The sequence below is a fragment of the Cyprinus carpio genome, chromosome B8, assembly GCF_018340385.1.
Source record: "Cyprinus carpio isolate SPL01 chromosome B8, ASM1834038v1, whole genome shotgun sequence".
NCBI lineage: Eukaryota > Metazoa > Chordata > Actinopteri > Cypriniformes > Cyprinidae > Cyprinus > Cyprinus carpio.
The window spans coordinates 29050515-29077458 of record NC_056604.1 but is presented as its reverse complement, the minus strand read 5'-3'; the positions used below and the strand labels follow the sequence as shown (position 1 = coordinate 29077458).

The window sequence follows — 26944 nt, the reverse complement described above, 5'->3', positions numbered from 1 at the left end:
AGAGGGTTGTGAGGTTGGGGGTGTTTGGTGGGTGTAGGATGGGAGATGGTCCATGTTTCAGGAGGTAGAGGGTTTGTGTGGGGGTTTCAGAGGAGGGCGGGGTAATTTGAGTTCAGGGCTCGTACAGCCTGGAGGAATAAGCTGTTGAGCAGTCTGGCAGAGCGGGCTCTGATGCTCCGGTACCGTCTTCCTGTTGGTAGGAGCTGGAAGAGACTGTGGGAGGGATGGGTGGGGTCCTTCACAATACTGTTGGTTTTGCTGGAGCATCGTGTAAGGGAAATGTCCATGATGGAGGGGTGAGGTGCACCGATGATCTTTGCAGCTGTGTTCACTGTCCGCTGGAGGGTCTTGTGGTCTGCTGCACTACAGTTCCTGTACCAGACAGTGATGCAGCTGGTCAGCACGCTCTCTATGGTTCCTCTGTAGAATGTGGTGAGGATGGGTGGAGGGAGACTTGCACTTTTCAGCCAGCGGAGAAAGTGTAAGCACTGTTGTGCTTTCTTTGAGAGTGACATGGTGTTGGTGGTCCAGGTGAGATTCTCGGCGATGTGCAGCCCCCAGGAATTAAGTGCTGCTGACTCTCTCCACAGTCCAGCTGTCGATTGTCAGTGGGGGGAGTTCCTCCTGAAGTCCATCACAACCATCTTTGTCTTCTCCACATTGAGGGACAGGTTGTTAGTGCCACACCATTCAGCCAGTTGTGCCACTTCCTCAAAACAGCAGAAAAGTCAATGCTAGTAGTTAATGAAATTGTCCAAGACCAGTAAACAGCTTTAGGAGGCGGAATAGCACTAAAACTAGCTGGAACTGTAAAAGAATGGGTTTATGATAAGAAATAACTTGGTCCTCTATTTCTAAATCACAAACTGTCATGTCATGTGATAACAAAAGATCAAGAGTGTGACATGAATATGGGTGTGGGCATTCACTAGCTGCACCATATCAAAAGAGTCAGTAAGGCTCAAAAATTATTTGGCCAAAGAATTAGCTAAACTAGCACATGTGAACATTAAAATCACCTAGAGTTATAAGCCTGTCAAAATTAGGAATAATTCCCCCTAAAAATTCTGACAACTCATTAATGAATCTTTGTGCAGTTTGGGTGGATGATAAATTTCTGAAATCGCCAGGTTGTCGAGTTCCAGTACAAACAACTTAAGTTCAAAGCTCGAATAGACTTCACAATCAGTCACTAATATTGGACAACAAAACGTCTGTTTAAAAACAGAAGCCTGTCCTCCCCCTCGTCGCAATGATCGAGAAGTGTCAAAAAAATTACAGTCATGAGGTAGTTATGAGGTAGTTCAGAAGTCAAGATTGCGGGAAGTAAAAAAGTAATTTACTTGTTTACCGATTCCTCCCCGGTGAAAGGCACAGTGTGCGGCACAAATAATCAGGTATAGCCATCAACGACGGCAGAACAAACTGAGTACCACTCTTGACATGATTAAATAGCTCTTCGGTGGTATGTATAATGTCAAGCTGAGTTTATCAATCATACGTTAAAAATGACAAAGCATTTAGTAAAAAACAAACAAACTGGAAAACACACTGGGCAGTAGATGGCAAGCCGCACAAATAAGCGCAATCACTCAGTATGTCAAACTGCAAAATGTGTGTGCTCAGACAACCGTATACCAAAACTTATCAGACACATTCTGGGGACACCTAAGACTTATACTACATCTTGTAAAAAAAGGGGCATAATAGATGCCCTTTAAATTAAAAATTGTTATAATCTTTTAATATTGTGTAATTGTTAATAAAAAATTAGTAACTACAATGGTCCTGACTTTCATTTAAATTATTGTAAATTTAAATAGTTATAATTACTCATTTTATTTTTAAAAGTATTAAAATAAAATATACTTACTCTCATTACTTATAACATTGATAATCTGTATAGTTAAATGTGTTAAATGGCATCTTTTTTATAATTTAAGAAAGAAAAAAAAAAACCGTACTTTAAATTAAATTTTTTGGTTGCTGTTGTTTCCACATTATTTTGGAGATTCAGTATGACAATGTATGGTAGATTACAAGGTTTTATGTTAGGTGGGATTAATTACAGTAAATTACAGAACTCTGTGCCAGAAACTCTTCAGTGAATATGTTATATGCTGCAAGACAAGACTATATAATTTAAATACCAATAAAATTGGTTCTATATTTTTTATTCCGTTTTATTTCGATGAACAACACAAAAATACAATATGTGGAAAAAAAAGTGAAAATAAGAAAATAAATTTTGAGAATGAATGGAACTAAAGACATCAGAACAAGCATGAAACATATGTCATTGTTGCTGTCTCAAATTACTGTGGTGTCCTTTAAGATTAACAAAGCTTGTTCTTTTGTGACTCTACTGAACTTTACAATGTGTGAACTATACAAAATCACAGCTGAAATAATCACAATACAAATCAATTACAAAAGTTATAATAAATTAAGGTCCAATAATTCTACAAACAGACACAAAAAAATGTTTATATAATTTCCATGCATTAAAAGGAATAACATCCTCTGCAACCAGATATTACAAATCATAATGACATCTGAATAAACTATTACAACAACAAAAACGGCAAACAGTCATGTCTTAAAATTTATTTTTAGAAGCTTTCTTATAAGTGAAAGGAGTTTCTACGCTATAAAAACTGTGGCACTATTTTTTGACGTAATTGCATGAAACTGAAAGTGTACAAATGCTTAAAATTCAGAAGAATGTGTGGTATGTGGTCCAACAGGTGCATTAGTTCCTCTCTCTCTCTCTCTCACACACACACACACACACACACACCACATAACATAATACATTTACTCCCCTTGCAGGTGGTGTGTACAAAAACTGTTGTCTTGTTCGTCTCACATAAATAGCCGTGCCATGTAAAAGGAAGTCAATGGCAGCTAACCTATGAATGAAAATAACTTTCCTATATGATATTAATAAATAGCTTAAAGAATAAGTATTTATTTAGATATGAAAGTCCATAATTTTATTTTTCAGCTGTTTACTTTTTTTTAGAAGAAGCTCTCTGTGACATTTTTGTTGTAGGCTTTAACATTGTCAGAGACGAGAGCGACACGTAAATTATTCCAGAAGAGCGGCTGCACTCGTGGGTTCTTGGGCCAGGACAGAACTGATTTTTTGCAGAGCCGTTTTCTCATCTGAAGGTATTTGAATTTTGGAAAGAGAAGGTCCAGCAAAACTAGAACTGCAACATCCACTTTCTCATCTAGAAGGCGCTGCTGAACCAGGAGGAAGGCTTGTCGGACGACCCCACTTTCGTGGGAACAGCCATTAGGACTAGTCAATACAAACACTGTCTTTCTGCTGTTGTAAACGGCCTTGTGGAGATTCTCTATGCATGACACTCCAGGCATCCAGTCACGTTCCTCTAGACAAAGTCTAAAGCGCCATCTCCCTCGGTTCTCCAATCTCACAACCATCTCCTTGTAGATCCAATCCCTGACTGCCTTATTACTCGTATCAAAGACCACAAATGCATCGTATTGGTTATCCGTCATGTTGCCGCCATTAACTGGAGTGTGTCCCTTTTGTCCAGTCCATAAAATCTGGATGCAGTACCACAGGTCCCAACCATAGAGATGCTTCAGGAGGGGAATGCTGGTTGCTGCCAATGTCAACCATAAAGTACACAGGAAAGCAACACTCCCAAATATCTCCTGGCATGAGTGAAGATCTATCGAGAGGACATTAACACCAGCCAATGACTCTGGATAACCACAGTGAACCTCTGTGGTGAGGTGTGGGATATCCAAATATGTTTCTCTGAGAAATTTGGCAAACCCAGAGATTACACAACTACAAGTAAAAGGATTGGCATGCAGCACGAGTTTGCAGGATGACTTATTTTTATGCGGCCCAGCAGGACAGAAAGTATAACCTTTATGGAATGACAAGGGAAGAGCCTGCACATCAAGGATCTTCAGCTGGTTGTGGTTAAGCATTAGGTTTTTAAGGTTTATTGCCTGACTAAGGAAAGCCTTTGGGATCACAACTAGTCGATTGTGACTTAGGTCCAGGCTTACAAGACGAAGCTCAAAATGCATATTAGGTAAGAATGAAAGCATGTTTGAACTAAGGTTCAGGTGGCAGAGCTGCTTGAGAACTGAGATGTTGCCCCAAGGGAAATAACTAAGCACATTAGAGTCCATTCTCAGCATCTGGAGGCTCGAAGGCAAGTTTACAATTACCTCTGGGGGGAATGATTTGAGCTGATTTTCAGAAATGTCTAAGTGTGTAAGGTTAGTAAGACCCTGAAAGAAATGTAGGTATTGGTTACGCCTAGAGTCCCACATTATGTCCAAACGATTTCCAGAGAAATCAAGATACTTCAGAGAAGTACTATTAAGAATGTTAGAGATTCTGAGACCAATGTGATTGTTCGCTAGACTCAGTATTTTAAGAGATGATAAGTGTGGAAGGAATGTGAAGCGATGTCCCATACCCTTCATTACAAAGTGGAATTCGTTATTGCTGAGGTCAAGAGCTTTTAGTGTGCCACTTATCTCCTGAAAGGCCTTGTCAGAGTACAGGTCAATGCGATTGTTAGCCATATTAAGGTAGGCTAACTTGCTTAGATGTGTGAACTGCTGGCCATTTAAAGTCTGACTTATGTAGTTGTAGGACAGATCTATGCATACCACTTTTTCCATGCCTCTAAAAGTACTTGCATTCAGCCATGGGATGTTGTTTTGAGATAGGTCAAAAAACAGTTTTTTAGAGCAGATCTGCTTTTTGAAATGCCATATAGAATTATAAAAAAAACAGTGATCTTCTCCAGAGGCCTGCATAGTATTCAGCTCTGAGGTCGGTAGGATGACTTTTTGAGTTTGCAAGTTGAGCTGTCCATTGTCACGTTTTTCAAGGGTTCGGTAGTTGTTTGGTATGGCTTCACTAGTGCAGGTTGAAAAGCATGAACTGAAAGCAATCATGTTTTGGGAAAGCCCCACCCACCTTAATGTTCTCAGCTGGCTTATGGCATCCATGCTAACAGAGCAGATGAAGTTCATTCGCAGCTCTAGGAACTCAAATCTTGGCAGCTTGACCAGAGGTGCAAGGCTGTGGTTTGACAGTACTCTGAAGAATAGTCCACTAAGGTGCAGCTCTCGTAGAGCCGTCATCTTCTCTATGGATGGTGACAGAATCAACTCAGAAAAGGATGTCAGGGGTTCATAGTTATAAAGAAGACTGAGGGACACAACATTCCGGAGCTCTTCATAAAAGGTGCCGTTCTGGATGGCGTAGGCTAAAAAGTTGTCAGATAAATCTAACTCTTGGAGCTTGTGGAGTCGTATGAAGAGATGCTGAGGAATTGTATGCAGTGAATTGCCTCGCAGGCTTAGACTAATTAGAGAGTCCCTTTGATCCAAAAATGCATCCTGGTGCAGATTCAGAGACTGGTTGTTAGGACATGGGAAACAGGGCTCAGAAGCATGGTCACACCTTTGGCAATTCCATCCTAGGTTAAGGTGTCGCAGATTTTTAAGATTTGCAAAAGACTCTTTATTGATATGCGTGATCTTGTTCTCTCCCAAGTCTAGGCTTTCTAGTGAAAGTGGAAGATATGGTGGAACAATGGTCACATTGTTGTAACTCAGTGTAAGGTTCAAAAGCTCAGGGAGATCTTGAAACACACGTGGGTCGATAAAGTAAGACTGATAACATGGGTTGGCATAGAAACAATTCTTGTTTAGCAATAGTTGTTTTAGTAGCGGTGTACCTAGAGGCTTAACAATTTGAAAGATGTGATTAAATTCCAGTCCCAGAATCTCAAGCTGCTTTGGTAGAGGAGGAATGGTCTTCAAGCTGTTCCCTGCTAACTGTAGGGAAGTTAGGTTTTTAAGTCCGCTAAACGCATTAGGGTCAATTTTCAGGCTGCATGAAGGCCATCTCAGCTCCTTAAAACGATCTGGTATGCAGTTCCACATCAAACTGAGATGCTTGAGATTTGCTAATCCAGAAAATGTGGCACCTTTAATGTGGTGTATATGGTTTTCATTTAAGTTGAGTGATATAACAGAGAGGGATGTGAATTTAGGGACGTTAGCAAGATGTCTGCGCTGACAGTCCACATTTATGTCTCCATCCTTGGTAGTGTGAATTTCACATGGATAGAATTCAGGATGTAAAGTTGCAAAATGATTAAACTGATTCAGTATGAGAGCCAGATACAACATGTGTCCAAACATGGCCTAGAGACAAGAGAACAAGAACATTAGGAAAACAAACAAACAATCAGCTATGCAAGTTAAATGGCATTTACTTTTTAATATGCTATATTCACAAACCTTTGAGAACTGCAAAGTACATTCCATGGGCTCAGTGGTGTAATGGAACGAAGTAATAATACTTCATTAAAGTACTAAAGTATTTTGGGTGTCTGTACTTTACTTGAGTTTTTATATTTAAGACAACTTTAGTACTACTTTTATTCCACTACATTCCCTAATTAAAATGTATACTACTTTTACTGCAAAACATTTCCTGGAACCATATTAGTTACTTAATACAAAATAGTCAGAAGTCAGAAGAACACGGACTAGAGGAAAGCAGGTTTGACGAATCAGTGGTCTGGCGTCTGCAAGTTAAACTCCTAAAAAACACCTTTGCTCATGTGCAAACATGTGCACGCACAACCGCGGATGTCTGAGTCGAGTTTTGGTTCTGCGATCTACAGCATGATCTGCAATAATATGGTAAGTGTTGTAATGATGTGCGATGTGATATTATCAAGTAGGCTATATCACCAAATCACACAGAGTGCACGCACATTGATTTATTAGTCTATTAAAACTCTAAATTCCAGGTATTCTAAATTGCAGACCCAAATATGCTTCTGTATGCTTTTCATATTTATATAATTTAATAGTTAACAATCTATATCACACAAAGAGTAGTTTTTTTTTTCTGTAGATATCAGCATGAACACATTTAATAATCATTTTATACAAGTTCAGTAAAGCAATAAGGGACTTACATTTTAGACATAATATTTCTTGTTTTTGCTCAATTTTGCACACAACACTGTTTTGCATCTGAGCAATGGACAGTGTTTCCCTTCTGAATGAATCAGCTTTTTGAACAAATCAGTTGAATAAATGGTTCAGTGATTCGCTCATTAACACAGTCAAATGCTTTGTTTCTGAATGAATCGTCTGTTTGAATGAATCGGCTGAATCTCAGTGACTCACTCATTAAAGGGGTAGTTCACCCAAAAATGAAAATTAGCCTGTGTTTTACTCACCCTCAAGGCATGCTAGGCCTGTCTGACATTCTCTTTCAGACAAACACATTCAGAATTATATTCAGAATTTTCCTGTCTGTTCCAATCTGTATAATTGCAGTGAATGGTGCCCCTGTTTCTGAATTAAAAAAAAGTGTATCTATCCATTATGAAACTACTCTAAACGGCCCTGGGGTGTTCATAAAGGAAAAATGTAGATTCTTAAAACTTTGTAAACTATAATGTCCAGCTTCCGGTCACTCAAGAAGGCGTTCACGACAAGGTGGTCGAGACTATGACGTAGACGTGACGAAAGGTGCGACGTAAGATCTGGGGAGAATACTGTAAGCTCCGGGGAGAAGTGTGTAATCTCGCGAGAACCAAGTTTTGCTTACGGCACAAGAAACCATGTGAACAAGTAAGCTGTATCTGTTTTGATTAAAATCGTGTGTTCGTGTCAATACCCGGGATGTTTAAATAAGTTTGTGACAGGTGTTTTGTTTTGCTTTCTCCTCTGTGCATCCACGTTCATCACTCTCTTATATTGTGCCTTTCGTTACGCCTATGTCATATGAACGCCTTGTCGTGAAGGCTCCTGCTTGAGCGACCGGAGGCTGGACATTATAGTTTATAAAGTTAAGAATCAAACTTTTTCTTAAACTGAACTAAGTCATCGTTTCGCTTCAGAAGGCTTTTATTAACACCCCAGAGCCATGTGAAGTAGTTTTATGATTGATGTATACACTTTTTTTTCCGGGTTCAGAAACGGGTACCATTCACTGCAATTATAAAGACTGGAACAGACAGGACAATTTCGAATGTAACTCAGAATGTTTGTCTAGGTTTGTCTAGTACATGCCTAGGATGCATTGAGGGTGAGTAAAACACAAGCTAATTTTCTTTTTTGGGTGAACTATCCCTTTAACAGTCACTTGCTGTAACCTACTGGCGTTAGACCTATTTATGTATCTGTGACTACAGTTTAAATGCACCCATGTCCCCTCTGAAATACATAAACTGTGTAAATACATCTTAATGCTATTTATAGACTTCAACTTCTACCAAAGTCATTTTCTGGTAAGATAACTGTACTTTTACTTGAGTATGGCTTTCAGGTACTTTATACACCACTGCATGGGCTGGAGTGTATAAATAAGTAAATAAGACAATACAATCATATACACATTATATAGCATAATTGCAAATAAATTCATTTTCAATATTTGTTATTATTATTTCACAGGGTTTTTTTTACATAGTATTGAATATTTTTACTGTAAATTCTGTTACATTTTCTCATTATTTCAAACATATTTAAAACACACACGCACACACAAAATAAATAAATAAATAAATCACTTACCAAAGGTTTGCAGTCCAAAACTCCACAACACTGTGTATCTTTTACATTCAGAAGGGAAAGCAAAGAAACTAAATAAAATGCCAGGTCCAAGTATTTATATTAACCATGTGCACATTTTCATGGAAGTGAAAGAAAAGTCTGCAGTATGTGAAAGTCAATCACCCACACACACGCACAGAGTAGACGAACAGATGTTCAGAAATGGTGACAAAATGGAGTAGTAATAGCTATTCTTGGATAAAGATTAGTTACTGAAAAAAGAGAAATGGATGAAATGACAAGTGATTTCGAGGAGTGGAAAGCACAGGGCTGTGGGGCCTATAGCCCAAACTATATATTTTTTTCTCTCTTGCACAGAACCGAATTTGTTTGTTTATTGGTTGGCTTCTTCTTTTATTTCATAATTATAGCATTTCACTTCTGTTAGTACTCACTCTGATAAAATCTTCTGCTAGTACTCACTGTGAGACTGATATTGATGGAGCAGATCAGTATCACAGAGACACTTTTTCACAGTTTCTTTTTTTAAAGAAAGAAAGTTACTCTTCAGCCTTACAGAAAGTCACATTTCATTGAAAAGAATGCAGAAAGTCATTTAGTACATATCCCAGAAAGGAACCATATTATAAAAGCAGAAGACCATAGGAAAAATTAAAGTAGCTACACTGAAAGTGCAGCACGGTAAACAGTTTGGCTCAAAAAACAATTTGCCTGAAACTGAAAACTAAAACCGTTAGTAGAGTAAGAACAGTAAGAAGTCTTTCAGATGATGTTTAGTGTAAATTCCATTTAATTAATATCATAATAACTTCTTCAAATATCACACAATATGCCTGTGAACCCCTTCAAGTGCTTTTTGCATCAGTATATCACAAAGACACATATTTTGACTGAGTTTCCAAAAATCTTACAACACTTAAAACAGTCTTCACATACACTATAAATTGTAGCCTATATGTATAAACTATAAAATGAATATAAATTAATCTTTATTAAAACTACAAAGTTAATCAGCGACTAGAGCAGTGGAGTGATTTCTCCTTTTTCTTTTGTTCTTTGCTTTACATCAATGACAGACTTCATCAGGTTTCAATTTAAAAGCAGCACTATCTCTTTAAAACCTGATGCACATGCGGCGGATCTGACACACACACATTCGCTTTTCTCCCAACATTTTACAGTCATTTAGGACTCATTTAAGACCGTGTTTATGAGGTAAGTCGAACGCACATCCTTTCAAACTCCATTTGACAATCAACTTGTCCAGATAGCACGGTCATTATACTCATTTAAACTAGAGTTGCGGATATCTCTTAATCTCCTCAGCGCTTGTCGGTGAGTTTCTTCCTTTTCTTTTTCGGCTGTGAAATAATGGCCCGGGCCAGTGTTGCCACCTTGTGGACAAACTAATTAGAGCAAAAACAATTCTAGGCGTGTGTGCGACTCTTCCCCCAGGCCGGGTGAAGATGACTGCAGGGCTGGATAAGGCCCGTGGGCCGCCAATTGAATAGCCCTGCTATAGAGTGTCTGGCATGTTTAATTCAGTCTAGACAGTTTGCAACAATGTTTAGCATCCGTGGCATGATTGCTGCAAGACACTAGTAAACAAGGTAAAGAGTACAAGAGTAAACAAGGCTTGAGAGAGTTGGGAGTGAGGGCACAGGCTTTGGACTTATTTTTTCCACTAAATTTGATACTTTCGAGAGTTAATCAAGTGGGAAGTTTCAGTTTAGGGTCAGCGATATCTAGGGCTGTGCAATTAATCGAAAAACAGTTTCGATTTCGATTTTGGCCTCCAACGATTATCAAAATACAATAATCGAGATAAAACGATTATTGCACCCCATTCCACCCCCTTTTCCAGCGCTGCTCTTTCGTTCCTCCATAAAAGCCCAATTTCATGTGCAAATCAGTAAAGTCATGTAACACGACTTTTGCAAAATGGGACGTGCTTGATTTACAGAAGTATATTTATTCATGTTTTTAAAAGCGTTAAAAAGAACTTGTGCTGCTCCTCAGGAAGATGTATGCGCTCAGAGATGAACAGAACACGGACATGTAAAGTCATCTTTACAAGGTGAAACATGCCTAAACGGTCAAATACACGCAAAAATGTGTTAAAATGCGGTGACAGGTGATCATTCATCTTTGTCGGTCATGTAATAAATGAACATAAAGAGTTGAGAATGAAAATACGCATGTAACGGTAAATTGGATCAGTGCAACTCTTAAAGTGACAGCAGGCTATTTTCCTGCTGCAACTGTGTGCTTAATATTAATCAAACATCAAAAGACAAATTCAAAATCACACACTGGTCTTGAGTAGGACTATGCCATTTTATTTTATTTTGATTATTCATTTCTGTAGTAGACTGTAAACTGCTTGAGACTTGCATAAAAAAAAAACACCTTTAAAGCACAGTTTGTTTAATTTGTATCTTTTTATTCTATTGTATTTGTCCCTTGCTTTTTTATTACTGACAGTTTAATTACTTTCAATAATTTTCTATTTTTTTATTTTTGTTTGTTGGTTTGAAATTCCGCTGGTCTCTACAATGTAGATGTCATAGCAACCTTATTTTCAGGAAATATACAGTATATTTGATATGTATCACTATCTTTAAATAAATCACTCATATAACGTTTTGGTCATATGGCCCCGTCATAATCGTGTTAAATAATCGTGATTAAGATATTTTTAGTGTTAATAATGAGTTATTATATAAAGGCCTATTTGTAGGGGTTATTATAGCACAATTCTTAACCCCACCCCAGACCTCACTAATTTTCAAAACCCTGGCTACGGCCATAAATTTTTAAATTTCAGAAAAGTGCTATATAAATGTAAAGAATTGTTATTATTATTATTATTATTATTACCAGTCTGGAATGTCTGTGCAGCCGATCATGGTGGCCAGGTTTGTGACGGGATTTCGTGCCACACACGCCTTGTAAAACTCAGGATATTGTCCAATCAGGTGGCAAGCCAGGAATCCACCATGAGAGCCTCCAGCCACAGCAATCTTCTGCTCGTCAAAGTCACCTTGCTTCAAAACACTGTCTACTGCCAACTGTTTAGAGGTAAACAAAGAGAATATGCATAACTATGTATGCTGTATTGAAAGTATAAATCACAAAACATATGCCACAAATTCCAGAAGAGCCTCCAAATTTCAGAACTTTGCAAATATGACAAATCCAACAGCCAAATCCAAAGTAATTTTAAACATCACAAATAGTATGCCAACATGTATATGTAAATATTTAAAAGGCTGTGAAACATTATCTGGTTACACTGATGATTGAAGTAGGAGCTCAGTAAGTATTAGTGTATACCTGCACATCTTTTACATCCTACCGACGTTTCCTGGTAAGGAGATGTTATCCTGACCAAAACATACATGACATACAGTATGGGGGGGGGGGTCTTCCCTGATCACTGACTAAAGATTTATTCAAGTGATTCATGCCCAATATGGCCCTGACACTATAATATTAGCCTAGTACTTTGGCTCAAATGTGTAGTTCATCCCAAAAAAAAAGTTCTGACATTTACACAGCCTCCTGTCATTCAAGTCCATAAAACATACTTTTTACCACCAAACAATATTGGTGTTGCATGCTCTTTGGTTCTTGTGTAATTAAAGTGACAGACATTTTATAAGCTCCAAAAAAAATAATAAAAAAGACAGCAAAAGCATTACACAGCAGCGGTTCTCAATTCCAGTCCTCACAACCTCCTGCTCTGCACATTTTGTTTGTCTCTCTTATCGCTTCAGACATTTGTCGTATTCAAACGTAAGTGCCCTGCGAAATGGACATCACAGGATATTCCGCCATGATTCCAGTTCAAAGCAAATGTATATGTTCCATTCAAAGTGCACTGAAGTGTGTGAGACATGAATTTAAATTGTATTTATTTACCGAAGTATATGATGTCACACTCCGTGTGTGAAGACGTTGCGCAGCACAAATCCGTGAATGAATGTTCCGAAGTGAGGTAAACTTAGGGATTAGGGAGCAATGAACACTGTGAAGGGACCATGTCAATTGGAACACAGTTCATGCATGGAGCTCACTTCTAACAAGCTGATTATCTGAATCAGGTGTGTTAACAAAGAGAGACATACAAAATGTGCAGAGTAGGGGGTCGCGAGGACTTGAATTGAAAACCGCTGCTATACAGTATCATAAATGGTTGACTAAGTTTTTCAGTCTGGTACATTTTCTTGTTCTTTTTTATTTATATCAATTTTCAGCACTTTCAAATCTAAAATCAGCAAGCTTTTATTTTGGCAGGTTGCTGGGCAACAAGTATATGCTCTGCTGGGTTTGCTGCTGCCAAGTTGTATTTTTGGTTCTTTCCAGTGTGACCTAGTTTTCCTGTGTTGCCTGATTATGTCATTCTGTTCACCTGTGTCTTAATTATCTCATTAGTTCCCTTTGTTTGGTTCGTGTTTATACAGTAAGCCCTGTGTTTTCCTCAGTTCTCTTGTCTTACGTTGAAGTTTTAATGTGGTAGTTGTCTCCTTTGTTCTCCACTGTTTTGCTCTTGGATTTATAATTAAAGACTATTTTGGATTACCCCTTCACCGTGTGCTTCATCCCAACTATCCAGGACAGAACGCAAGACCCTCAAATTGGGTATATTGAAATGGACTTACTAGCTGTACAACTTCTCCTGCTGGAGCAGGGGGATCACTCCCTCTAGGACCACAAAAGGCACTTTGTGGATCTGGAGTGCCTCACACACTACCCTGACCGCTCGCTATGCATCTTCTATGAGAATGGTCTCAGCGAGCAGTTGAAGGCACGCCTGCCCATGAACTGTCCTCGGGGGAGTTTTGCCGAATTTGTTGAGTGGGTGCTGGCTTTCTTTGGATCGCCATTCACTGTATGGCTCGCGGATGAGCACCCAGCCAGGCCCACTCCACCTCCAGAGACCAGCCAGCCATCATCCCACTGAACCCGCGACTGAGCTGAGCATCGCCCCTGAGCCAGAACCTCTAGACTCATCTGACCAGGTGCGTGAACCGGCAACACCATCCGTCTCCGAGGGAGTACTGGTGGAGACCGAGGGCTTGGAGGGAAGCCCCGCCCACACTCCCACCACTGAGGGTGAGCTGCAAATGGTAACTGGACAATATTATGAGGAACTTTTGGACATTTTTCACATGGATTTAATAGACTGGTTTTGAGCGGTTGTTCCCAGTTCCCCCTGAATCTCCATTGCCCCCTATGTCTCCTGAGTCTTCACTGGTTCTGTCCAGCTCTTCTACATCTCCTGGGTCTCCGCTGGCTCCACCCATCTCTCCTACGTTTCCTAGGTCTCCGCTGGATCCGTCCAGCTCTCCTACTTCTCCTGGGTCTCTGCTGGTTCCGTCCAGCTCTCTTGCATCTCCTAAGCTCCCTGTGACTCCTAAGCTCCCACCCAGTCTCCCCCTTCTGCCTCTTCTTATACCAGTAAGTTCCTCAGCTCACCCTCAGCCAGCGCCATCTGCGCGCTCTGATCTGTTTCTTCCAGTCTCCAGCTCAACCTAGGCATGAGGATCCCCTGTTTCCACCTCCAGTCTCTGAGTTCTAGACTTCACCTCGGCTCTTCGACCCATCAGCTCCACCTTGGCTACTAGTGCCTTCATCTCCACCATGGCCCATCATCCCACTGGCTCCAAGGGGCTCCCTCATCCCTCTGGTTACAGCTTGTTCATTCATCGACCATCCGCCACCTTGGGACTCCACTCCTCTGGCTTCGCCTCGTCACTACATCCCTCTGGCTCTGTCAGGCTCCTACTTCTCTCCGGCTCTGCTGTGGTCTTCCGGAACCCTGCCTCCGCCTCAGTCGCCTGATCCTTCAACTCCGCCTTGGCCCTCCGGATCATCAGTGTCACCCTGGCTCTCCGTCTGCTCAGCTTCATCCTGGGCTCCTCTTCCATCAGCTCTGTCTCCATCAGTCGTCCCCAGGGTGTCTTCAAGGGCTTTTCCACCATGGCTCCTCCCTCCCTCAACTCCATTTTGGGGCCTCGTCCTGGCTGGTCTCTGGACCTCCATCTGGCTCTTCCTACTCCTGGTTTTCCCTTGGCTCCTTCCACCCTCCACTCCCTCATGGAATGCCTTAGTTGCAATGGACTTGATTTTGTTTTGCTGCTTTTTATTTTGCTGTGTTTTGCTCTTGGATTTATTTAATTAAAAGACTCTATTTTGGATTGGCCCTTCACCGTGCTTCATCCCATCTAACCTGTGACACAAGTCAAGTGTGTCAGTGAATATCACAGTTCTGTGTTTTGCTCTGAAACTGGAAGTGCATAGCCTAGATTAATCCTTTCAGTTCGAATGGAAATCTTATACAGTACTAATGTTAGTCGATCTAAAATGGTCATTGCATTAACAGTTGTTAACCATGTCAGTACGCAAATGAGCGGTCAGAACTTATCCAACCAGTGCATATTTTTGGTCGCTCATGCGCACCTGCACACCAATTGTGTGCACCCTGATCATAAAAGAGCCCCAATGCGGCTTATGTCATTATATATAAGTTACACATGAACTTGACACAGCTACTACTCTCATGGACTTGCAAAGTTGAGCTAGAGTGGATATGATTTTCACAGAATACTCACTTTAATTTTTTTTAAAGACCTGAAATACAGCAAAAGTTGATTAAGAAATGTTCACACCAAGAACATTAATTTAATTACTTTGAATAGGAATGACCACAAAAAAAAAAAACACACATACTGTACATATAGTCTAGCATACTCTAGAATGTTTTCAAAATCACACGTGGAGTGAGCAAGAGAATTGTCTCAATGAAAACGGATCAAAGAGAGAGCATGTGTCAAGCTTTTATGGACATTTTTTTTGTTGTCATTCAAGTTTATTTGTATAGCGCTTTTTACGATACAGATCATTGCAAAGCAACTTTACAGTAAATTAAGTTTCTACAATATTTAGAAGTAGCTTATCAGTGGTGACTGTCAGTTTATGTGTATACGGCAGAAATGTTCAGAAAAATCAATAAAAGACGTAAACAAACAGACGATTAACACTATTAACAGCAATTATGCAATCAAACTTAGAGCAGAATGTGGTAGTTCTGTATGTTGTCTCTGGGTTAGCATCATCTGAGGTCCTCTGAGGGGTTGGCATCATCTCTTCTCAGGTGTTCTGGATCCAGACTGGAGCTTGTGTAAATCCTCGTTACCACGGGATGTAAATCCCATCAGAAACAGAGAAACAAATAGAGACATAATTAGCGTAGCTGCTGTTCCAGCCAAGTAAAATTAATTAGTTTAACCCAAGTTAAAGAATAATAATGCGCATTTGATCAGATATAACTGCAGTCCAAAATTATGAGATGCATTATTTGAATGCTTGGCCAAAGAGGTGTGCTTTTTAATCTAGATTTAAACAGAGGAAGTGTGTCTGAACCCCGAACATTATCAGGAAGGCTATTCCAGAGTTTGGGAGCCAAATGTGAAAAAGCTCTACCTCCCTTTAGTGGACTTTGCTATCCTAGGTACTACCAAAAGTCCAGCGTTTTGTGACCTTAGGGAGCGTGATGGGTTGTAGCGTGGTAGAAGACTAGTTAGGTACGTAGGAGCTAAACCATTAAGGGCCTTATAAGTAAGTAATAATATTTTGTAACTGATACGGAAATTAATAGGTAGCCAGTGCAGAGACTGTAGTATTGGGGTAATATGATCATATTTTCTTGACCTGGTAAGGACTCTAGCCACTGCATTTTGGGACTACCTGTAGCTTGTTTATTGAAGATGCAGGACAACCACCTAGCAGTGCATTACAATAGTCCAGTCTAGAGGTCATGAATGCATGAAGTAGCTTTTCTGCATCAGAAACAGGTAACATGTTTCGTAGCTTGGCAATGTTTCTAAGATGGAAGAATGCTGCTTTTGTAACATGGGAAATATGATTTTCAAAAGACAAGTTACTGTCTAATATAACACCCAGATTTTTGACAGTAGAAGAAGTAAACAGTACATCCGTCTAATTGCAAATTGTAGTCTACGAGATTCTGTGTAATGTTTTCTGGTCCAATAAGTAATATCTCTGTCTTATCTGAATTTAATAGGAGAAAATTATTGGTCATCCAATCTTTTACATTTTTAACACACTCTGTTAGATTAGATAGTTTTGAAGTTTCACCTGGTCTTGTTGAGATATATAGTTGAGTATCATCAGCATAACAGTGGAAACTAATCCCGTATTTTCTAATGATATTACCAAGGAGCAACATGTATATTGAAAATAGCAGAGGACCTAGGACAGATCCTTGTGGCACTCCATATTTTACTGGTGATAAATGAGATGACTCCCCATTTAGATAAACAAAGTGGTAGCGATTGGACAGGTAGGATCTAAACCATCTTAACCCTCTGCAGTCGATTAACGCGTATACGCGTTTTGGGGTATTTTCTCCTGTTAACCCCGAAAAGAACTTAAATTACACTTTCAGTTTTGATCGTACAGATAAGAGCAAAACATCAATCGAATCTGTAAAGGGTCTACTTTTTTTTGTATTCAGACATAATAACAACAAAACTTTGTGCACTTATAAAATAAAGATAACAAACAAGGAGTGCCTTCTGCAGCCTTTCTCTGCACTGATCTTCAGTTACAAATGCGTCATTAAAATGAACTGTAACTCAGTGAATACTCAACACAGAGACATGAGAGAGATATCTATAGAAAGCCTGACATGTCTACTTTTAAACTAAACAAGTGCGTGCTGCCGAAAACAAATATTCTGTGATAAAGTAATCCATATGAAAACAACGCGATGTCCGTTTTTTCACGTCTCCCTTCATTTATCTTCTAATGCGACCCACGCCCCCGCGCCCGAGCGCGCCTTTCAGATTCAATGTTTCACTGAAAGCGCGCGGCTTTTGAATACGCCCCCACAAACAGAAGACAACGCAGCGAGACTGTTCTTCAAGTTTTTTTTATTTTACTGTTTGCTTCGCGATGAGAGGAATAAGACATAATCACCCCCAAAAAAGATGTGATGTGGTTGAGGATTTGAGATTTGGATTTCCTCAGAAAAAAGAATGAAGCGCTTTATCCAGCAGAGATCATAAACATGAGTAAGTCTCTTTTTATTTATTTATATACTTGTACTAGTTTTCACATAACGTGTAAACATTTTACTAGTTAGAGTTTTTCCAAAGACTTTTTCCAAACTATAATTCCTGACTAAATGTATAATCAAGTGAAATATTATGAAGTTTCAATAACAATATACACTACTATACCATTCAAAAGCTTGATGTAAATAATATAAATGTACCAATAAATGTAACTGTAACAAATGTAATAAACAATGCTGCTCTTTCAATTTATCCCCCCTAAAAACCTGAAAAAAAATATTCTCAGCTCTTTTCAACATTAATATAAATAATAATAATAATAATAATGATAATAATAACAATAAATGTTTTTTTGTAGAAAAAAGATTGTTAAAAGGATTTCTGAAGGATTGTGTGACTGGTGTAATGATGCAAAAAATTCAGTTTGAAAGTCAGCTTTGATTGTTCCTAATAAACTGTTTAAACTGCACTCACAAGTGAATATTAAATTATGTTGTGGGATAATTTGAAATATATTCTAAATATAACTACAAACATAAAATTATATACATTTATTTTGTCCTCACATTCTTTCTTGTAACTCATCCCTCTCAGTGACACAGCTGACTGAATGGCTCATTATGCAGCTCATTATGCAGCTCTTTGTCTTCTCAGGTGTGATTCATGACGCCTACTCGCATATGACTTTTACCAACAAAAAGTGTCTTAGAAAATTTAAATCAATATATTGTTTTCTGTAAGTGAGTAAACAAGATGATTTTCACATCATTTAGAAAAACAAAATTCTAGGCTACAAGCTCCAGTTCTCAAAATCCCGGGAACCAATTTTCTGTATGTGTTTTATTGCCTTATTCAAGTGATTTAACATTTTTAGTTTTTCACTAACCACGCATAACATTTTTTTTATCAAAAACACAATCATGTACATACATGCTGATCACATATTATTATAGCCCAGTTTGTGCTGATTACAGTGAGATTAGACTTTAGCCATTTAGATATTTATAAGAAACTGAAAAACGCACAAATGTCAGTGCATGACAAAACTTCTCCAGGCCCCAAAAATACCCTTAGACTCCAGAGGGTTAAAGTCCACATGAAATCAAAATTGACTATATTTACTTTGTTCGCCTAAATTGATCGTTTTGTGCTGAACAATTCATCCATGCGAGTCAATCCACACAAAAAATTTTTTTGGCTTCATAATCTTTAATCAAAATCTGAAAATGCCACTCCCCTCTGCATTGGAAGACCTTCACTGATGACGTAGGCTTGAGGAATTGGGTGTGTGCTTAATCCGTAACCACGCCCCTCCAACTGACAGTAGAACAGGCCTGCCTGTGTGTGTTTGCGAGCATTGACAGCGCGTGAAAGGAGAGATGGCGAGGAGGTGCATTTTTGACCGTTTGAACTCTCCGCATATAACGGCTCAAACATGTAAGGTCTGATTTCCCGTGACGAAATGATCCTCCGTGTGTTTCCTGTTCTTAATCTTCCTCTCCTCCTCCTGCTGCAAACTAATTGCGGTGATTCCGGTGGCGAGTAATCCTCAACAACCGATTGTAAACTTGCGTTTAGATCTGCCTCCATTTTTTAATTAAACACCTACTTATCTATATCCAATCAGGTGCTAGTTGGAAAATAAGCCACGCCCACTATTTTCCTCATTTATTATTCCGTTTCTCTCGGAAATACGTCACAACACTGGAGAAAAGTCGTTTACAACTTCCGTTTCACGGGGACTTTAAAGCCTGCCCTTGGATACCTGTATAGTTTTGTAACCTATCTATGAGTATGTCGTGATCTATGGTGTCGAACGCAGCACTAAGATCAAGTAAAACTAGCAATGAGATGCAGCCTTGATTTGAAGCAAGAAGCAAGTCATTTGTAATTTTAAAACAAGTGCAGTTTTCTGTGCTATGATGGGGCCTGAAACCTGACTGAAATTCTTCATAGAGATCATTTTTTTGCAGGTAGGAGCACAATTGAGCAGACACAACTTTTTCTAAAATTTTAGACAAAAAGGGAAGATTTGAAATGGGTCTGTAATTTGCCAGTTCACTAGGATCTAGTTGTGGTTTCTTAATAAGAGGCTTAATAACTGCCAGCTTGAATGGTTTTGGGACGTGACCTAAAGATAACGACGAGTTAATAATATTGAGAAGCGGTTTTTCTGCTACAGGTAACAACTCTTTCAGTAATTATTGGGTACAGGATCTAATAGGCATGTTGTTGGTTTAGATGCAGTGATAAGTTTATTTAGCTCTTCCTGTCCTATAGTTGTAAAGCACTGCAGTTTATCTTTGGGTGCGATGGATAAAACTAAAGTATTAGACGCTGTAGAATCTACATTTGTTATTGTATTTCTGATGTTATCTATTTTATCAGTGAAGAAATTCATAAAGTCAGTACTATTTAACTGTGAGGGAATATTTAGATAGGGTGGCGTCTGGTTAATTGTTAATCTAGCCACTGTGCTAAATAAAAACCTTGGATTGTTTTGGTTGTTTTCTATGAGTTTGTGGATATGCTCGGCCCTGGCAGTTTTTGCAGGATTTTTCACTTTATGAAAATTATACCAAACAAAACTAGGGATGCACCCGTTGACTGGCCATCAGTCGGAACCGGCTGATTTTTGCTTATAATGAGCGATCGGCAACCAGACGGTTTTTGCTTATAATGCGTGATTGGTAACTGGAGGTTTTTTTTTTTTTGTCTTTTTTTCACGATGAGTATCAAAAGTCAGCTGATAATGCAAAACAGGCAAAATCAGACAGCAAGCAGTTTCGGACCAGGTCCGGCCCACATCTGGCCCGCGTGAAATCCACGCGTGCCATATGTGGGCCGGATCCGGGCCGAAACTGCTTGCTGTCTGGGTTCATCCTTCACTCAGCCATCGGTGAAATCCGTCATTCTAAAAAGTCAGAGTTACAGCCGAGATAGTCCAAAAGTGCAAGCCATTACAAAGAAAGTAATGGAATTTATTGTACTGGATGACCAGCTGTTTTCCACTGTAGAAGACCAAGCTTTCACAGTCTAATGGTGCCCATGGATCTCTATATTCAAAACGGTAATAATACAGAGCAATGCAGAAAAAAGAAACGTTCAAATACCAGTTCTTCTCTGAGAGAACTGATTGATTTTTTTCTTTTTAGTTTTTAACCCCTGCTTTATGCAAATGACCAATATCAGTATAGGAATCAGCCAATAAATGTTTGTTAAAATCGGTATCATATTGGCCAAAAAACTCCTATCGGCGCATGCCTAGTTCTTGAGTAATGGAATTGAACTTTGACAACTGAGCAGTGTTAATTTCGTTGACGAATGATTTTCGTCATATTTGTTGTCAACGTCATTTTTTTCACCGATGACAATGAGATGATAACGAACTAAAACTCTTTTTAAATGACAAATCTATGACGTAAATCTATTGACATTTTCGTCAACTAATAAAAACGAGACGAAAATGTTAGGGAGGGACGATTTGGGATGAGATTCATTCAGAACGAATCTGCTGCGTGGTTCGAAGGTTAGATGCATACATTTGCGTCACATGAACGGAGAATTACACACAAAATGATGTCAAATTGTCCATTTTGACGAGTATTCACGTAAACACAGTTGATTATGTCTTAAGTGAACGTAAACAGTAAGGAGAACGTGTATCAGTACATTGCATCCATTGCAGCTGTGCATTCGGTTTTAAAGGGATAGCAGCTTAATTTAGTTGCTATTGTCCAAGTCATTTATGTTAATCAAGCAACAAAAGAAAGACAAAAAATAATGCACTGCTCTTGACTTAAAAAAAAAAAAAAAAAAAAACTTAGTAGCCCTAAAGATTAATCTAAATTTATTTATATAAATAAATATGTCTGCTCGAAAGAATAAAGAATATGGTAAGCATGTCGCTATAAAAAATGCAAAATTAGCCTATATAACCATTGGTATTTCATTAAAAAGAAGACCATGTTCTTGTTCTTTATGATAAGTGGTTTTATTTAATTTTAACATTAAGGCATGTTGTGTGTCACAGCAGTTAAATGTGTGTCTATCGTGATAAAACCTTAATGATCAAACCTGTATAATGAGCTTCGAAATTTTTGAGAAATGCTTAATAAATGTACTGTAACTAAACCTATTAGGTTTTAGCCGACTAAATTTACTGTAGATTTAGTCGACCAAAATCTTATGATATTTAATCGACTAAAACTAAACTAAAACTAAATACAATTCAGATGACTAAAATATGACTAAAACTAAATCAAAATTTGCTGTCAAAATTAACACTGCAACTGAGGATGATGAAGGAGAACACAAGTACGCAAGATTGCATAAGAACTCATACTGCGATACAGCCTAGCAATCCTTGAAGACCTTGATTTGCTTGATCAGGTGTGTTTAATGAGGATGGGAGCTAACTCTGCAGGACAGTGGGCCTTCAGGAGCAGAACTGGACACCCTTGGGTTAAGGGTTACTATTTGTTTCAGCATTGTGTAGGGTTTGTGTTGGTTTTGAAAAAAAAAAAAAACTGATCAAAATGTCCTTTTGAAGCAATGATTACTAACTTGAAAAAAAAAAAGCTATTAAATGCATTCCTTATATTTATATACTTTTTCTAATTAATATGAAATAGTTAAATTAAATAGTTGAAAATACTCAAATAGGTAAAATAAGCATTCAATAGCAAATTTGCTGTGGTATAGAAACAGATATGGAGAATGTATGTGACAATACCAGGTCTGGAGGGCAGTTTGGAGAAGAGCAGCTGACCACCATCAGATCTCTGTGAATATTCAGCAAACTCCAGCTTCCCTCCTCTGACTCTAGAGCAGCACAGAGTACTGTCAGATTACAGACATACAGTACAGTACAGTAGTGTATTAGTGTATTCTAGTGTATTCTATGAGAAGATAAGGAGAGTGCACTCTACATACGGGAGGTGAGAGATGTGACTTCACCAGTTGAAATATCACCAACCAACAAATCCTGTAATATAGGAACGGCAGAAAATGATTTACCAACAAAGATAAAGAAACATAAACTCACATCCCAAAATAGATACAATGAACTGATATGAAACAGAAGGGGAATTCCCCTGTAGATGACTCCTGCAGAGGGGATTTTTTTTTCATTGAGAGGGGGTGCTGTATTTTGGACTTATTTTTAATGTCAAAGAACAATCATCTCACCTAAATGTTTCCTCATTTCAATGCCTGAATATGGTCTAAGTGCTTTTTACAATATTATTTTAAGCAGTTTTACAAAGAATCATACAAAAATCCAAATTTTTCAGGCATGATTAGTTTTTAGGATTCATGTCTGTGAATACACTTTTATTGCACATGTGAAAAGAAATGTTTATGGTATTTTTGGGCAGGTTATACAGTAGAAGTCAAAAGTTTACATACACCTTGCAGAATCTGTAAAATGTTAATTATTTTACCAAAAAAAAAAAGAGGGTTCATACAAAATGCATTTTATTGTTTATTTAGTACTAACCTGAGTAAGATATTTCACATAAAAGATGTTTACATATTGTCCACAAGAGAAAATATAGCTGAATTTATAAAAATGACCCTGTTGAAAAGTTTATATACACTTGATTCTTAATACTGTGTTGTTAGCTGAATGATCCACAGCTGTGTTTTTTTGTTTAGAGATAGTTGTTCATAAATCCCTTGTTTGTCCTGAACAGTTAGAACTGCCTACTGTTCTTCAAAAAATCCTTCAGCTCCCACAGGTCTTTGGTTTTCCAGCATTTTTGTGTATTTGAACTCTTTCCAACAATGACTGTATGATTTTGAGATCCATCTTTTCACACTGAGGACAACTGAGGGACTCATATGCAGCTATTACAGAAGGTTCAAACACTCACTGATGCTCCAGAAGGAGAAACCATGCATTAAGAGCCGGGGGTGAAAACTTTTGAACAGAATGAAGATGTGTATTTTTTTTTTTATTATTATTTATTATGATTGCAGCTGTAGTATGAGAGAGGTGTTACAGTACCTTGCGGCATCTCTGAGCACAGGACATAAGCACATGCTGACTGTCAGCTGACCAGCAGTGGGGAGAAAGCATTGAGCTGTAGATACCAGTAAAACCATCTGACACACACACACAAACACACACACACACACACACAGAGATTTGACAAATACAGAAATAGAATATTTAGATTAACAGGCCAGAGGTCTTCATCTGAATAACAGCTTTTATCAATTATTTAGCAACAAATGAAAAACATGAATGCATGCACATACCCTCTCTGGGTCTCTGCACCACATCAACCACAACACTTGTCTGCTTGGTGTACCAGTCATACTGCAACCAAACCAACACAATACAGTCACTTCTCACTTGATTAAGTTACTTACATTTGTAAGTTCACTTTGATTAATGTCAAATCACTTAGTCTATAAACACCGCCTGCATCTCCGACTAAAGTTGCTTCTGAAATTGGAAAACATGACCAAAACCATACTGTGCAAGTCTGTTTAAATAATTGGGCTGAAGTATCTGCACTAAATCTGTTTTGAATTAAAAAAAATATTCTTGGTAGGGGTGTGCAATATTAACAAAAATAATTTCTCGATATTTTCTGGGATTTTATTGATAATGACGTATGACGCGCGGAACGAGCTGTTCTTCCTGGTGAATAAAGTGTCATAAATAAGCATTCTGTCATTATAAAACTCCCCTTTCACTCAGAGTCTGTGAAGTGGAGCAGGACAATGTTCCAACAGAGTCCTTATTTAAGACTCATCAACAAACGGTTTTGGGTGCGGAAAGGGGCACTTTTAATATTATAATTATTATTATTTTTTTTAAGTAAGCAGCACTGCACAACTGTTCATGTGCTGGTCGTCACCTAATTACAACCCAAAGTAGATAAATATCACATGTGTTTTTTAAAACAGTATGTGACAACAGCAGCATTTAGCGTTCATGTAAACACTACATTCTAATTCATTCTGATGGAAGCAAAAAGTGTCCATGTAAACCCACCTAGTGTCAACAAAATTCATCTTTAGCCCCGTTTCCACCACAGCAACTTTACCCAGGAACTAGGGACTTTGGGCTGGTACTCGGTGTGTTTCCACCACAGGAACCAGGATCTAAATAAAGTTCTGGGTAAAAATTTGCCCCTCAGAAAGTCCCTGCTGGCAAGGTAGTACGTTTTCAAAGGTCCAGAACTTTTGGGGGCGGGACTTGGGCGCTGAGCATGCTGATTGGTTGAGTTCACAAAGCATTGTATTTCAACCACCATATATTCACATTTTTTACAAATATTACTGTTATTGTGTCATAAAATGTAGATTTAAAAGTATTTCAGGTGAGAATGTAGTTGTTTAAAAATGAAATCTGCTGTTTATTTCTGAAGACAGGGTCTAGGCTATTTGTAAATGTGCTTCTTCGATTTCGGAGACGATCAGCTCCATGCGATCAGCGGGCACTCAGCGCTCATGTTTCCCTCATGCAGCCTCAGCTCAGCTAGTCCTTCTGACATTTGCCGCTGGAAAAACAGAAGCTGCATCTGAAGTGGCATGTAGATGTATTTACACACTACTGTTTAATGCAGGACATGAACGCATGCAATTACAAATGCATAAATAATGTTTAGATATATTAAACATAGTTAATAAGTGACTCATTGTGATTGAACTGAATCATTTAAACGGTTGATTCATTCAGGAATGAAACACCGTCATGTTGCTGAGAGACATAAAACAGTGTTGTGCCTTTGTTTGGAATTATTTTTGTCAAAATACGATATATATTGCACACCCCTACTTCTTGGTTATTAAAATATTATGTAAATGAATTCTAAACTTACTGTGACTCTCTAATAACTGGCCACAGACAAAATACACACCATACATAGACAGCTGCACTGGTAAACAATACGGCAGTGGTAAGGACTCAGCCGAGGACAGCAGACAGCACTGGAGTTAGATAATAACTGTTCTGAGGTGAGAGCGTAGATAAAATTCGTTTAAAAAAAAAAATGCTTATAAAAACAGGAAGCATCTGCTTTTAAGTGGTCCTGATAAAATTTTAACTGCTAATACATTAGAAAATGCTTAGCTTAACAAGACGCTTCATCAGGGGCTGATGCTTGGGAACTTCACCCTGGGTCACAATCTCTGAAGTCCTTAGAGCAGGGGTCAGCAACCCTTCGGGCATGACGTGCCAATTTTTTTTTTCTTTTTTTTTTCTAACCACTGTGCCAATAACATACACCCCGCCCTTATTTTTTTAAATGCATGCTGTATTTTTACAGTACATAGCATTTTAAATTGTTCAGATAAAAAACTATATTTGATTATCATGCAAACTGTTTCTGAAGCATTTTTTCATACATAATTTTTTCAAAAGTTTCTTTATTTTTATTGTTTAAATTAGACTTTGATTAACAGATTTACAATGTGTCCCTACTGAACACCACTGTATGTCTCCATGACAAGGCCAACTGTGCATTAAAACCCTTCAGTTTAATGACAGTTCCATATTAATGCGCCACTTTGATGCGCGCACACACATCACTTGCACAAAGATCGCACTGCGCAAACACAGAAACAATCAGGAGCTAAGAAACTTGTCACCGCTGCACCATGACTTTTATTAATCAATACTGAATTGCTACATTATATTTTTCAGCAAAGAGGAGGGTACAATCGCTGTTTTTGAGGTAGGCTAACTAAATTCAGCTTCATTGTTTGCAGAGAGAGACACAGATGAAGGTAATTCACACACACTACTTTAGAGGCAGGGTAGGTGATTTGGTTCAAAAACATTTTTTGTTATGCTGGTTCAAAGTCTTCACATTCTGATAACAATCACTAAGTTAAGTGGTCTAAATTTATTTATATGTATTTATATCTTGTGGGGAAGGCATAGGACCATAAAATGTTCGTCCAATCACAATGTTTGGTCCAAACATTACTATAGGCTATCATGCCTGCCTGTCGAAATATGTATTTGCATACCTCTGTGAACCCTGCTTGTGCAGACATCGTACGTCATCACATCCAACCATCCACAAACAAAGTCTCTAATACTACCGCATTATGTGCTTTGTACTGTATGTGAGGTAATGTGACAGCGTTGCATTCAATCCTCCACCAACGGCGTCTCTCATCGTGCCGCAGGTTAGTCTCTGCTCTTAAGGAGTGTTTTGTGTTTTGGGGGAGGCATGGCTTTGCAAAGTGATTATTCAGGGAGG

At 38.5% G+C, this 26944-nt stretch overlaps 1 protein-coding gene and 1 pseudogene across 1 annotated transcript; both read right to left on the bottom strand.

Moving 5' to 3' along the window:
* Window positions 1-404: 404 nt before the first annotated feature.
* LOC109082456 overlaps window positions 405-26944 on the bottom strand; it is a 34532-nt pseudogene continuing 7992 nt past the window's right edge.
* Window positions 2367-10959, bottom strand: tlr9 (toll-like receptor 9). Its single transcript, XM_019087489.2, has 2 exons — window positions 8614-10959; window positions 2367-6219 (listed from the first exon to the last, which is right to left on the bottom strand). The coding sequence occupies exon 2, from the start codon at window positions 6214-6216 to the stop codon at window positions 3022-3024; it is 3195 nt and encodes a 1064-aa protein (XP_018943034.1). The 5' UTR covers window positions 6217-6219; window positions 8614-10959; the 3' UTR covers window positions 2367-3021.

Excerpts from the sequence above, each read along its gene's own strand:
- tlr9 (XM_019087489.2), bottom strand. The coding sequence starts at position 6,216 with ATGTTTGGACACATGTTGTATCTGGCTCTCATACTGAATCAGTTTAAT.